Genomic DNA, 16,805 nt, shown 5'->3' with positions numbered 1-16,805 from the left:
CTGCTGTTAATGTCGAAAGGAGTAACATTTCATATCCTATTTTGAGAAGCCCTGAATCATATACACTGTATTAAATTCTAACATCAAGGGTAGATCTTCGTGTTGCAATTTGTCCGTGACCATTCCGAACAACCTCGTAATTGAATTTCACACAGCCCTACAACTGAGGGTGGACAATAACGTGTCGGGACGTTTTTCTAGGTAACTTAATCTCTCCATTCGCTTTCTCTTGAATTTGTGGTGTAATTGTTTTTGTATAGAAGGACTTGAGTAGAGAAACAAAAAGTGTAGTACTTCGAAAGACAACAAAAGTTGGACGTGATAATAAAATTCGTTTATAATAAGTTTATTATTAAGAATACAACTTTTCAATTCAAATTAAACATTACTATGTGATTGGCTCGTTTGTTTTATTGTTGAATGTTTTGAATAATTAATATTTTGACGTCAGGGAAATACTTTGTTCCGAGTCCCCTGTGTGTGGTATCTTCCGGTGGAAAATTGATCCTGTACGCCCATCTTCGACTGTTTTTATACTGCTCGGGAATAGTGCTCGCCAGAATTTAAATTAGAAATTAATGTTGGAGAGCGAATAAAAACTATTCTAGGATTCTGTGTAACCTTTTATGTAGGTCATATTTATTAAGGGATGCAAAATGGGAATACATGAAAGCAAGTAACGGGCACTTTATGTTATTTTATTCGTTATGAATCTAAACCATTTATTTAATAGGTTAGGTTTTAAGATGTACCTTTACACATAGTATGGCATAAATTCGCTCCGTATACTCGTACATAAAAGTATTTTATTGAATTTACATTTCACTTACTTAAAAATGATTATTATTATTGAATAAAGTTTAGTTATTACTATAATGTATTAACTATTAACATTAGGTATATATTATTCCTATTTATTTTCTTATATAATTTGTTTGAAAATATTTTCATAATTATAATATCATTTTGTATAATTAAGAAATTTCAGTTTATCATTAATTGTATTACATTCATCAAATTAGTCGTGATTCCGTTTAAACATTGATATGTTTATTATTTACGACGGTTTCACATAAAATATTTAATAGAAAAACCGGAAAAGTTATTCTTTTGTGTACAAGTTGTAAGTGTACTCGTAATTGAGATTGTAACTGTATTACCTAAATGTGTTAATTTGAAATCAATAATAAACCATTGCATGCACGAAAAACGATCTAACCGGAGACTGTTTGCGTGTATTGTAAATTAACATCACATTTATTAAATTATTAATTACTATAATGTTATATAATTATATCATATACTATTGTTATTAGATTATAAGTAAATATCGACGTACCGTAAAAAGAACTGATAGGTTTATGTTATAATAATTATAATAAATAGTTTAAAATTGGTATAAATATTTTTAAATTTCTTTGTGTGTTTTTAGTGAATAATAATACATGTAACGGTAAAAGTTTTTAGTTTATAAATATTATTTTTTTGAATTACAATTCAACAAAATATTTTCTTGTCCTGTAATATTACATCTGCAGAATAAACTACAAAAATATTACTTTCACATAAAAAAAAATGTTTTTACTGAAATCGTTATATTTTGTTTTAATATCCACCTTCTTATGTTTAGAAAAAAACATAAATTAAGCATACATAAACTTAAGGTTCCTTAACTGCTATAAGAACAACTTGTATTACGTTTTCAAGCTTTATCTATTAAAATCAAAATTGTATAAGTTTGTAACTACATAATAGTTTGCTAGTTTGCACATTTATGTGGTTTTTATGAATTTTATCAACATTTGAACTACAAATAGACAAAAAGAACCAGAATATTTCGAAAATTATATCATATCTTAAAAATGCTGATATAAATTTTGTTGAAAAATTTAAATCTTTTATGTCATCTCAAATTGGAAAACTAAAGAATGTTTACACCTCTTAAAAACGCCCCCCCTTCCCCCAAAAAAATATTTAAATAAAAATACTCATTGTAAACCTATATATTTATCCGATAAAATTAAAATTATATTTCGAATCTATATGAATTTAGTTTTTAAAGTTATAGATTGAATAATTTATAATACCAAACAATTAATCTATATAGCTCGTTTAATACTATAAACTTTTTTTAAAAGTAATTTATAATTGAATAGGATAGGTATGGTATATTTGTAAACCATTGTAAATACTTACCCATAACGGTTTCTATAATTGTCACGAATTCAGTAGGTTTAAATTGTATATTGTTCATTATCTATCAAGTATAATAATATATTATTTACTCAGTAAAATAATAAATAATATAAATAGGTATTAATATAGATTTTATATTGTCTGACTTATTTCACAATATGAATGACATCGGTATTTTTATATCTTTATAAAAGTATTGGATTTAGGTGTCGGACCCTAAATTTCTATATTATATTATTGTCCGGTAGAAATGGGAATGTTTTGTTTTGTGTGTGGGTCCTTCTAATAATAATTATTACAATTAATTATGACTATTTTGGACGTAGTGGAAGGGAGGTGGGAATGTAGTAGTTGATGTTGCAATGACCCTTTATGTGCCAGATGGCGAATATTGTTTCGGGTGTAGTGAGTGAGAGTGGGCGAAGAAGAACCCCTATCCATATCCCCTTTTTGATTTTGACAAGGATTTTGCTGTCAAGCGTAGTTAACGTAAGATCGGAATCCAGATTTATGTGCCGAGGGGAAACTTTTATATTATATCCTTTTTTTATTTGGTTATTCGCAAAAAAAATACTTAAGACAAAACTTAGGTACCTATTTTTCATAGAAGTTCATACCACAGGGTTAATATAAAATCTATATATATATATATTTTTAACTATTGATAAATGTTGTTAAATTAAAATTAATTTTTAGTTAAAAATACTCGTAAAATAATTAATTTGTTCATAATGTTTGTGCGTAAAGTATCTACAAATTAAATTATTTTAGTTCTATATTTAAATTATAAAATTTAATCTAATCTAGTAATTATACATTCTTAGAAAAATTGGTAAATAAATATATATATAACTAAAAAATTTAAATTTTAAATAATACTTTTTCAACATCCATTAAAAAGTTTTAATTTGTAAAAGTATCTTGTAAAATTACAATTTCGAATTAATTTTCTGTTTTTAATCAATCGGCTTATCTATTCACAATGGTTATAGCCTATATCTAATTTAAACTATAGTAGAACTATTTCATAATGACGCTATTCTGTTTAGAATCTTGTAAAACTATTATCTCATAAACCACGACATGTAATAATATACATATGAATATTTTTAAATTAAATACTTACATTATGTAGGTATGTGTGCATATGTATATTGTGGAAGAGGATGTGGGATATGAAAGCACTAGATATATTTTTTTAACTAAAAAAATAATATTATTGTATTCTTTGATTATTAATTAAGTATAATATAATAGTACTCGTATATATTAATCTAAGCTATGTTAAAAAAAATAATTTGGTTTGATAATTTATTATTATGAATAATTCAGTTTATAATTTTTATGTATTTGCTCCATTTGCATAATATGATATGATGGCAATCATTTCTGCGACTGAACAATAATATTGTACTCTGGTGAACGGCGACACTGACGGGCACTAGCTGACATTGCCTGCCAGTTGCTAGTACTTGCTACTGCTTTTAGTTAGTAGTGGTTCTCGTGACCCGTTCGCAAGTGGTCTTGTTCTCTGTGCGCTTTACTGTGAGAATTTTAAATTAAAATATAATATTTTTAACTATACATTTTACATTTAATTATTTGTATGTAATATTGTTGTATTTTTATATCACGCGTGTTAATATTGTTTGCGTTTTAATTGTTCGTATTTAAAATGTATTAAATTTAATATATAATTTGTATCAAGTGTATAATGAATATATACAACTGATACTCATGTAGTTTATTTTGGTGTTTTCAAAAAATCACCGAAATCAGGTTGACATTTTAATTTTTAATATTTAAAATTGATGTTTTAAGTTCTTAAGTTTTAATTTGTTATTATTAACATAAATAGGTACATTTTTGATTTCCATATGACGATTTGAATGTGATAGATTAATTTCAAATTTGCTTTGTAAATTCACGATTATATTTAAATAAATTAAATGTCCTATGGTTCCTTAGAATTTAAAATTGGCATATTTTAATTTTTTTTAATAATCTATTGTTTCTATTGTTTTAGGAGTTACCATGAGAGAAAAGAAGAGTGGTGCTTTAAGCAAAGTTCAAAAAATTAAAAAACGCCTGAGCCATAGTTTTGGCAGACTTTGTAAGTACTAATTATTTTGTGTCATTGTTTTCTTCTTGCTTAAGCCTATGCTAAAATAAATACATTTTGAGATTAACATGAATGGTTGAAATGTTCATTAATAGCTTAATACATAGGAATGCAGCAATACATAGGAATAGAGTAATACTGATGTTGAATGGTATGATATTAATTTAAATGGTGAACTGGGGAGGTTGATTGTTTTAAGTATTACGGTTACCTGTGTTAGGACAGAGTTGTATTTCTATCTTGGTGGAATGCCTACGCGGTCCGTCAGCCTACGGATTCTGCGAACTTCTGACGCGTTTCCTTTCTTTGTGTAAAATAAAATGATAAAAATATCGTATATTTAAAGTGCTTGTTAGCTTATAATTATTGTCCTTGCTGTAGTATTTTATAGAAAATACTGTTGTTTGTTATATGGTACTTAATTTGGTTAATCATTTTTATTTTTATTCCATGTTTTTACGGATTCAGTCTCCTAATTGGAATCTATAAAGTAATTACTCGTGTTTCAATTTCTAAAGATTATATTTATGTTCTAAATTTTTTTTTGTTAATTATTTAAGGTTTTAAAAAATAAAATATTATCTATTCATTTATATCATTAGAATATCATTGCGTATACATCTCAGACGTGTAGGGTATATTGTAGAGTAAACTCATGCAAGGCATCCAAGTTACCTCACCCTAATATTTTTTTTTATAATTATTATTAGTTGTTAGATAATACGTTTGGTACTGGTAGTAAATTTAATTAAACATGGAAATTATTAAATATTTTAGTACATGAATTAATTATAGTTTGTAATAGGTATGGTATAGTTGGTATACAGTGAACACTGTTGTACATCTTGGTTATAATTTTGTTTGCCTTCATTATTTTCACTTAAAATGTTATTTTAATTCCGTCATACCATTGATTATATAGATACTAGTATTCATAATCAATGTTCATACTAATATTTCAAATATATATATATTTATTTTATATTGCATTCTTACTGATATGTATGAAATACATTTAGCAGTATATCTTTATTTTAAACGGATTTATGCATATTCTTATATTTAATCCGAATAAACCATAGTTAGTAAAAATTAATTTATCATTCGTTGTTTCCGATTTATAACATTTTTTTCCAAATATATCTGAATATGAATTATGATAATACCTATATGTACAGGCGATTAAATTACATTTTAACTATGGATATTAGAATAAATTGAATTTTACTTCCTTTCTGTATCGTTTACGTTTTTTCTAATGAAAAAATTAGTTATTGAATTTCTGTATTTTGTTTACTTTTCTATATTTTGTAATATCATATTATAAATAGTATTATTTTTTCTATATAAATGGTAAATGGTTATAAAATACGTTTAAGTAAAGTACGAAGGTTTGTTTTACTCTATAGATATTTTTTCTTTTGTATCATATGATAACATTTGTTATACAATTCTTATTTTACAATAATTATATAGTTAACCGACTGGGCAATGGAATACCTAGTAACGTATTGCAGTAATGCTCCAGTAATACGCGCGTCTAAACATTGATATATTATGTAATTATAAAATCGGATGATAAATAAGTTAGTTATTACTATGTCACTTGTGGTCAGTTGCCGTTGTCATGCATTTCTGTTCATGAATATTTTAACTAATTCAATTATGAACTAATATGTCTATATATAGATACCATAAACTTTAAGAATGATACTGAGTTTTTTATTTATAATGTATAAGCAAATAAGGTTTATATATTAGTATATATATATAGGTCTACAACCAATAAATAATGTGGTGAGAATTTTTTATTTTGAAATTTATTATAAGCATACAAATTATGTAAATATTTATATTATTACCTTAGTGTTCAAAATATTAAATTAAAATTTTATAGTTACTTTTTTATGTTGTCTTATTGAATTAATGAAGTATTACAACGATTCATTTTGTATAGTTAAGTTTTTAATTAATTCAAGGGTCTATTAATCCTCCATGTAGTTAGAAAAGACTACAGATTCCTTCCATAGGGGTTATTTTCCATTAGTAGAATTAAGGTTACTTCGTTCTCAGTGTTTTACCGAAACTTTAATTTTTAGGAATCATAAAATGTATATTTGTATTTGAAATTACATTGTTTTAAGTGAAATAACAATAACAATAATAATAATGTAATCTTCATAATTCTTTTATTATGACTCATTCGAAACTTCATTATAGATTACGGTGTAATATAATGTAACACGTCTATGAAAAATCATTACAGAATATTGTAAGATAATTTGCAATAAATCGGGTCATCATTATCACTTTGATCTTCTGATATACTTTAATATATTATACCTATAAATAATATATGTTTGTAAATATCAATAATAAAAATAGTTCAACAAAAATAGTGTGATATATTTAATAATTATTACAAATTTATAAACTTAAATGTATTTATTATAAGTATTTATTTTAAAGAAAATGTTATATTATGTCATGATTTCAAAACTATATTATTATAGTTTTCGCTGAAATTAAATAAATGTTGTATCAGTATAACAATTATTGCCTGGAGGCTCACTCTTCTCATGTTTGCCTTGGCTGTTAGATGTCTGGTTGATGATTCATTTTCGTACATAGGCATTAGGCAGGGGTGCTAAACATGTGTTGTAGTATGTACATTTCAAATTTGTGATGCATAATATAGTTACAGATTACCGCGTGTTAAATTCTATAGCTTAAATTAATATTAGAATTTTAACTGTATGTAAACTTAATAATTTAAATCAATAATTCGATAATACATTTATAGTTTTATTTAATATATATATATATATATTAGTTATTAATACGTACCTGTATGAATTAGTTCATTTTATTGTGATAAAATCAGGACATAAAACATATACCAGGTGTTACTTACTTGTCTTACCTTACTTATTTTGACACAGGATAGTAGGTAGTCAGTTAAATAAAACTTATTATTTATCAAATAATTATTATTGAAAACAATGTGGAGGTTGGTTAAGTCTCAGAAACGACCGTTTTTTTTTCAAAATAATATTTTTTTAAATAAATATTATCTATATAATCTAGATATAGATAATAACTATTAATTCAAATCATTTTACTGCATATAATGTCTTTATTCTGCGTTGAAATATTATTATACAGATTATATTTTCAGTATTCCAAATTGAGTTATATGCGTTTGTCGCTTTTTATAAATAAGCCTGTAAGTTGATACATACTGCATAGGAAGTAGAATGAAAAGATGAATACGAGTAAATATAAAAATTGGTAGTTATACGTGCATTGAGTTCCGGAAAACAGTTTAAACCCTAATTGTCATTCGATGCGCATGCTTATACTGTACCCTGCGCATGTGTAGATCATAAAAACCAAACCAATAATATGGTGGTAGCCGCCTCAATGTTCACACCGCATTAAATCACGTACTTTTTTCTTAAATAAAATGTAAATCGTTTTGCCTTACGTTATTTATTCTTTGTGACTATTATATCTCAGCAATAATATCAGCAGTAAGATGTTTTATTTAATATTTTTAACTATGAAGAACGATTGTCAATAATTATAAATATTTGTTTTAAGCCACAATATAAAACGTATATTATTTAATACTTCATATATATATAATATTTAGTGTATATATTTTGTTTTCAAAAAAAAAAATTAAAATTAAAATTGGACTGTATTATTTGTTTCGTTACAATCCGTGTTTTCAACTGTCAAGTGTCCTGACTTTAAAAGCTTTGGTATTTGTCTTTGAATAAGTTAACCCCATTCGCCGAGGGAGATAAACTTGTCGTTTAAAATCTTTCGGAGGGGATGTCTTTATCCTAAAGGTCTTATGTGAATTCGTTCTTTCTTAACACCTGTTTCTTAGGTTATTATATATATAATATTATATACGTATTGTGGATTTCGTTTAGTTGAATTTCTTGAAAATATTTTATAATATTAAATTATTATAAAACAGTTTATTTATTCCTAAATTATAAATTAGATATTATTTAGCTTTTTAATTTAACATATTTTGTACTCATTTCATGATTTATTACTATAATCGAAGTATAAATATTAATGGACGTCCATAAATAAATACGTTTATGGCTATATTTTAGAATATACTATTTTGTTATCGATATTTATATGGCAATGATAATACAAGAATCAAATATATTTTAGGATATTTATACATATTATATGGTTTTAGGACTTGGTGTCGAGTGATGAATTTTTATTCTGGTTTTAAGAATGTTACAAGATTTTAATTGTGATTATGTTTCTATGATTTTGAACTGATTTACAAAAGATCTTAAAGTACTATAATTTTTTCTTATCTTACCTTTCTGTGCATTACATCTTAATATTTTGATAAATATACAAGTAAGCTATACATATAATGTACAGTGTACACATAACTAGGATTTACAATAAAACTGTTTTATAATAAATAATTTTTTTCGAATGTTGTTTTCTTTTATTTATAGTTAATTCAGATGAAAATTAACACTGTGTAAGGTACACTAAGTATAAGTTAAATTTAAGTTATTTTTTCCAAATAAATCACAAAAATCTTGTACTTATATTTTCTGTCAAATGCGTTTTATGTTTTGTTTTATATTAATATATGTATAGAGTTTTAGACATATCTTAGTATTACCAAATATAGTTGTTTGAAAACATCAATTTAAACAAATATCTAAAACATTGGTAGGTATAAGCCATTTGTAAAGGTGAGATTATCGGGTGACATATTTGCAGAATATCTATCGTATATGAGCTTTTGTTGTTGTGTTCGATGATTTATGGCGAATTTCTACAGGAATGAAAATAACAATAGCGCCATAGGGGCATAAGTAAACACTAGGATTATCCTTTTGCACTGTACATTACATACGTCTATATATCAAACAAGGATATTCTTAGCCATGTCCTATATTTTGAATCAATATAATAATATTATATATTCATACATTTAGTTATAGAGTAGACTTATTGCGATATTGAAATTATAATGTAAACCATTTATTATGTTTTGATTTTTACGTATTTATTTTATTTTCTGATATTTTGCTGCCATATATTTTATAATATACATTTATTTATATTTTTATTACATTTGGAATTGAAATTTGTTAAAATAAGATATTTAAACAAAAAATTATGATTTTAGATATTTTCTTGTAATTCAAAAATATTATTCACGGGAACTTGGAACTATATAAAATACCTTTATTATTACATTAATTTCAGACTATCGACTATTTATTTAATGAACCCATTTACACCGTTTTACAGTAATTGTGTATTGATTCAAAAGTTAATAAGATTGATATCAGATGTTATAAATCTATACTAATATAATAAATAGGATAGTAAAATAATGAAATAATACTTGCGATGTTTTTAGCCAAAATTAATTCAATCAACCGTGCTAATAATATTACAATAAATGATTACACACAGAAACAGATATAATAAACTTATAATAACATATATGCTAAGAGGCGTTTTGGCTTGGAATCGTTTTTTTTAATTACAATGATTTATTAAAATTAAAATGTAATATATCCATTCGAGTGACCTACACAATGACGAGGTACACTTGACACCTACAACACTACAGTACAACTGAGTTTCAACTTGTTACCTTTTTAACTGTATTGATTCGGTTTATCTTATAAACTTAAGATTTTATATGATGTAGAAGAATTGAGTTTTACTTTTGTCTCTATCACAAATTAAGTCATTAAAATAATTTTTCTTTTATCTGTTTTTAAATATATTTCATTTAATGCTCTTTTATACATTTTTTTATCTTCTATTTTGTTTTTTTTCTTATTCGCCATTTGTCATAATATTTTACATTGAATTTATTTTTAATTAACTAAATGATCTTGTTTTTTTGATACTTCTATAGACCATTCGAAATTCAGTTACACTTGATGACAGTCGTTCGTTTCTTTTGCTTATTTTATTTTTATATTTTAGATTTGTAGTGCATAATTCAATATTTTTAAAGAATAAATTGATGTTTTTTTATTTTCTATAAAGCCTTATCTCTAGATAATTGGTTAATATTGTATCGTAAATTATCAATTTTTTCATATTATTATACAGATACTATTATGTACAACCCTAAATCATGATTTAGTGCAATTTTTTTTTTTTTTTTTAAGAATATTTTGTTTTAGCCTGATTTCTTTATAGTACATTACTACCTATTTTGATATACTAAATAATATTTTAACACATGTAAATATAGTATTTATACTTATATTAAGATCCTCCAACTCTATAATTATAATGTTCATTTTTCTTTTTCTTTATCTCCATAGCATCAACTCATTGTTTTTACGTAGACAGATTGTATAATAAAAATACATTTAAATTTTCATGGTATTTTTTATTTGTGATAGGTTCTTAATTATTTTTATGAAACTGGTGACACATTCAAATAATTTTTTATTTATTTATATAGTACCTGTGTTCAATTATTTATAATCGATAAATATAACTGATAAATTTTAATTTCCTTTACAATTTAAAATATGAGGTATATTACTTTCCTTTTTTTTTTTTTTTTTTTGAAATTATCCTAAAGCATCTTGTATTAATAATGACATATATGCTTTTTAAATATATTACATATGAATGTATAAAGTTATCTATACAAAATACGGGAGTAATATATTATACATATTATATATAACATAATGAAAGAATTTAAAATCTGACTGTATATCGTTAAAAAAATCACATCTTTCACACAATAGACACTTAAAAAATTATATAATTTCAAATTAGATGTGATTGTAAACTATTTCGATATTATTGTTGTGTGCATTGTGTTCATTGTGCATATGTGACACAGCTGTAACCCAGGTGGTTATACGGACACTATCAACAACATCTCACATCCTTGTTTATGTGTTTATGATATATTATTCTGTATCGATCGCATTATCCATATGTTTCTATAGAAAACAAACTAAATTATAATTTAGCCGTAAATGTAATATAAATTGTTATTATTATGTAATATAAATTAATTATTAAATTACATAACTTTTTAGTATTTATATATAATATATATTTTTAATATTTATAAACTGTACAGTATATATAATTGTAAATGATAAAAAAGTAATAACTAATAACTAGTAATATTTAAAATACACTTAAAGCGTTATTATTTGACAATTTTCGTTTATGTTTGGTTAAGTAACCTTTATTTTTTATTAGAAATTTGTATTGAGTTGGTATTTTTCATAATTTTAATAATTTAATACTTGTTTAATGTATCCTAAGTTTTTTTATATTAACGAATTGATAATAGTATAAATAAATAAATTAGTATAGTTGGTTGGAAATTTGTATTTAATATGATATTTGGTATTGAAACTAATGTTCATAAAGTTTATCAATTATTGATATTATACTGCCCTGTATAATATAGATACTTATATACTAAATATTTAGAGAGTATTAAACTACTAAAACAGTGTGCCTACTTCATTAGAAATTAAATACATATTCAAAGTTATGTTACTTGAATAATTAAAATAATTATGATTTAAGTAATGCAACACTGAAACAGTGTATATTAGGTAGGTTTATAACCTTTTTGTAAATTGAAATATGTTGTCCTATAGCGCGTATTATTAATTTATGTTGTTAATATTTTTTCCACTGTAATTTATTTTAAGTAAGTAACCATACATTTTTCTTATTTATATTTGTATTATTTTTCAAAGTGTTTGTAAAATTTTGATCTAAAGCCCCAAGTTCTTTTTTTTATTATAAGGTAGATGCTAAACAGATAATTGATATTCGCAATATTGCCTCGTCATCATCTTTATTACTATTTTATTAATATTTTATAAAGCTGTGATACAATCAATACAATGCACATTGTTTTAATTTTTCTTTTCAAATTAAGAACTTTGTATTTCATCATGTAACTTCTGATATAGATATACAGTATACACCTCTAATTGTATAGTTTATTTTAGCATAATTATATATAATATAACTATAATATAAAGTTAAATAAACCATAATTTATATAACAAATAACTATAATTGGTTCTTTTTTTTTAAATTGTACTATTGTACATGTTGGACAGTACAGATTTTATATCTATGTAACTATAAAAAAGTTTTTGATTTTATTTATCCTATAATGAAGGCTATGGTTTATTCCTCGGCGGAATAGCATAGCTATTTTTATTTATGTTCGAACAAATGTTAACATCCATTTGGATGTGACCCTTTTGACGTTTTTATTTTCCTCTCTTTATTACCTTCCGAAATCAAAATCCACGTATCATCTCTCAAATTCCCTTATGGTTTCAAAATAATGAACACACAATAATGTATTACTCTCGTCTTATTTTGTATGTCATAGAGGAAATTGAATGTTATATTCTGCTGTTTATATATACATATATATATATATATTATAATATATACATAATGATACACTATTGTTTTCACTTTTGTTTTTATACATCCAACATGGTGTATATGAGCCCATTATTATTTTTTATCGTGTATCATATTATTTACAAATAACTAAATGGTTGCGTTTGCATACTTTTTAGTATAAAGCAATAAAGGACACAAAATAGGGATGAAAAAAGACCATTTAATCCCCCATATCTCATTTTGCATTATTTGCCTCGAAATTAACCGGCGATTCCCACATGACGTAGCTATAATGCAAAACTAATGGATTGCATGTTTGCAAATAAATTTATCACCCACCCTTTCTAAAAATAATTAAAAATGAAAATATATATATTATTTATCAAATATTTTTGTCGATTTAAAAATATTAACCTTTTTTAAAACAACTATTTTTCTATACAATTATTTTAATTTATATACTTTTTGCATACTATTTAGTACTTGTTTATTATTTGAAATCAATGTTAGTATTTATTAATAATATGTTACTTTAAGTTATAATATGTAATAACATAATATATAACGTATATAATATAATATATTATGTTCTATATTTTTGTAAATTATCTTTTAGATTACGAGTGGAACGATGGACGTATTGATTTTACGATGGTGTATATTTTTTTTTGTGTGTCCTTACTTTTTAGGGTAGTATAAAAACTTTGATTAAAACTTAAGGGGATAGTTTTTGTTAAAAATAGACTTTTTTTGGTATTTTAAGAGGTAAAAAGTATACAAATTTTCTAGTACTTTTTTTAATAATCGGGATAAACGAAAAAAAAAATTAAAGAAATCAAAACCAGTTTTTGACAAAATTAATTTCTTTATTTTGTAATAATTATTCAAAAACGAATTGTCCTAGAAACTTGACATTTTTATCATAATTCTATACACGGTCCAATTTTAAAAACATTTTGAATGTTTTTGAGATATTTATGAACAATTTAAATTTTGGATTTTTTTTTTAATTGTCAATAAATAATTTTTAGTTTTGTTAAAAGGCTAAAAAAGCTATTACTTGTCTTTAGTTTGCCCATATTTAGTTGTATATTGATTTATATTAAATATATTTACATTCAGTTCTTAAAAAAAAAATATAGTAATAATAAGAAATTAATTTACTACTTAATTTAAAATTTTCGAAAAAAAATATATAATATGATTCATAATAATATGCAAACTAAAAATTCTGTAGATACACATTATATATTTGACAATTTAAATTTAATTAATTTAAATTCGTTTTGATTAATTACACGTAATTGTATAATATAAACTTGTACAAGTTCGTATTATTTACTTGTATTTATTGTGATACGTATTGGTTTCAACAATTTATTGATTATTTTAATTTTATTGTAAAAATCAGATATAGATATATATGTATGTATGTATATATGGTGTACACTGTACAGGTGTTTCGTATTTGCTTTCATATTTTCTTGAGAATATTATGTTAATGCGTTTTCCAAAAGGGGCATAATACACAGTGTTATTGTATTCACTTTTTTTATTAAGCATAGAATACTACGTATATTGAAATTTTGAAATAAAAATAATAGATATAAATATTTTTTTTGTAAATATTGGCAATATCTGTAAAACAAATTTTGTCCATATACCTACGCACGTAAAATGGTAAACATAATATTTCCAACAATTTAAATGATGATTTGGGAACTATTTGAATAGTAAAGTGCTTAAATTAAGCACTCAAATGAATTACATTATTTTTCCTAAATTACTAACATTTATTAATTGAATACAATTGTTTGTTTTATTTGATAGTAATAACTGATAAGATGAGATGGAAGATTTTTTAGTGTATATAAAATATTAAAGCTATTGTTAATTTTTAATATCTAGGTAGGGAAATTTATCTATTTGGGAAAATATAAGGTTATTATATTTTCAGTTGACGAAATTGATTGAGGTATTTTTTATTTTTAAGATTATATAATGCTACAAGACTTGGCGATTTTAAATATCTAGAAAATCTAATTAACTATTTATGACTCTTTTTAATATTTTATTACTTAAAACTTTTACAAAAAAAATGTTAACATTTTAGTTTAGCTTGTACATTTTGGGCTAGTCGAATATTTCTACCAAGAGGTAAGTGAATACTCAAAAATCCTGATATTATCTTTGGTTTTATAATAAATTATTATGTTTTTTGTATTAATTATTTAAAAATAAAATGAGTAGATATTAATAATAATACAATGAATTGGAAACAATTAGTATGTAAGGCATTGGATAATAAAACTTATTTACGCTTCTTAAATATCCTTCTATAAGCTAAGACAGCTATAATATAATATATAAATAACAGTAATCTATTAGCAGGCGCCTTTATTTCTGCCGCTTATATTATTTGTTATCTTTCAATACGCTGATATTATTTTCTTTCTTTCATTGGAGCACTTTTTCATTTAATACCATTACCATTATTCTCAAGAAATAACAAACTCTACATTATTTCACAGTTTTTCATTTTTATACTCATATAAATGTTTTGACTTATGACTACTGTGCGTGATATTACGTCCCTACTGGTGTTCATAATTTTTCTTTCATAAATAAAGTCTGATTTTTAGTAGGTATTGCTTTCTCATGGAAATATATAAATATTGTCAAAAATAATTATTGTATATTTTATATAGAAGATGTTTTATTTATTTTTATAAAACTTTTTTGAATATAAAAAATGTTTTCATAGACTTGTATAATATAATACTAGCTAAATAATAAAGTACTGTTTTATTAACATTTTTATTTATTTATAATAATGAAGTTATAGAAAATTATATAATTAAAAGTAATTAATTTCCCATCATAACTTAACAGTTAAATTTAATTTATATTAATAGTTTAAATTGTATTCAACTATATTTATTAGGATGGTTTGTGTCTTGATATTTTAAATAGGGTTTTATTTATACATAGGTAACGAAATAAATTATACAAAGACTATATTTCGTTGTGTTAGTGATCATTTAAATTATAATATGATTTATGTGCGTTTACTCAATTTTAGAAATGTTGATTTATGATTTTTTTTTTTTTTTAATTATCTGAACTTAAACTTAAATTACAACTATTATTAGCTATTAAGTTATAAATTAAATTATTTAGGGGTTTTATTTATAAACGTAATTATAGGTACCTATACATAATTTATAATATAATATTAAAAACTAATATGTATTAAAACGTATATATTTTACTAGTTAAATGTTTATTTAGTATAGATATTAATCTATTTTCTTATTATATAATTTAAGGAAGTTTTGATTACTTAAGCTACACGAGAAATCAAAATGAATATTTTAATTTTAAAACTATCGTTTTAATATCTAACGTGTTCTGTTTTGATTTAGTGTGCAAAAATTGTTCTTAAACACATCGTTCCAATTTTTCAGTAAGTAATGTATTGTGATTTGTTTATTATTTTCTCATGTACACTATTCGATAAATGGACTGAAAAATATTACTTTTACTTTTTCTTGGTACTATAAATAACCTTTTTCATCTGGAATAGTTTTGTTTATATGCTTTTATGCTGGAAGCAGTGAAAAAAGTTCCCAATCTCGATGTAATAAATTCGACATACAACTTTCATGCTTTTCTTCAGGGAAAACTTGGTTAGACTGTAAGATACACAAAACTAAGAATAATTTCTTTGACTTTGTCGTTTAAACTTATTCATTTTCATTGCAATCATATAAAAATTATATTTTTGGATTTATGTTTTTATTGATTATTGTTGGTAAATTACCTTCCTTCTCGTGGTTGGCTTATAATTTTAACTTTTGTATTTGAAATTTTATAATTAATTTAGGTGAAGTGGTTTATTCGACTGGACTTAATGCACTTTAACGTGTCTTCTATATTTTTTTTGTTTTTTTATGATCATTGAATTTATTTATTTAAACAATTATGATGTATTTTAAAATGTTTTCATATAATACTTGCTTATTTGATTTAATTATTA

General features: G+C 23.7%; 1 protein-coding gene across 5 annotated transcripts in view; it reads left to right on the top strand.

The window, feature by feature from the left end:
* Positions 1 to 16,805, top strand: part of LOC132920052 (cyclin-dependent kinase 14) — a 47,402-nt gene that overhangs the window by 7,353 nt on the left and 23,244 nt on the right. For 3 of the 5 annotated variants that reach the window (XM_060982094.1, XM_060982093.1, XM_060982095.1), the window contains one exon: positions 4,223 to 4,309. In XM_060982094.1, the coding sequence (XP_060838077.1) occupies positions 4,223 to 4,309 (87 nt within the window). Of the gene's footprint in view, positions 1 to 3,680; positions 3,976 to 4,222; positions 4,310 to 16,805 lie in introns of those variants that run through there. The other 2 variants (XM_060982096.1, XM_060982097.1) reach the window with 2 other exon arrangements.

This window comes from Rhopalosiphum padi, chromosome 2 (assembly GCF_020882245.1).
Source record: "Rhopalosiphum padi isolate XX-2018 chromosome 2, ASM2088224v1, whole genome shotgun sequence".
Lineage (NCBI taxonomy): Eukaryota > Metazoa > Arthropoda > Insecta > Hemiptera > Aphididae > Rhopalosiphum > Rhopalosiphum padi.
The sequence above is the reverse complement of the archived record's forward strand: the minus strand, read 5'-3'. Positions and strand labels throughout refer to the sequence as shown.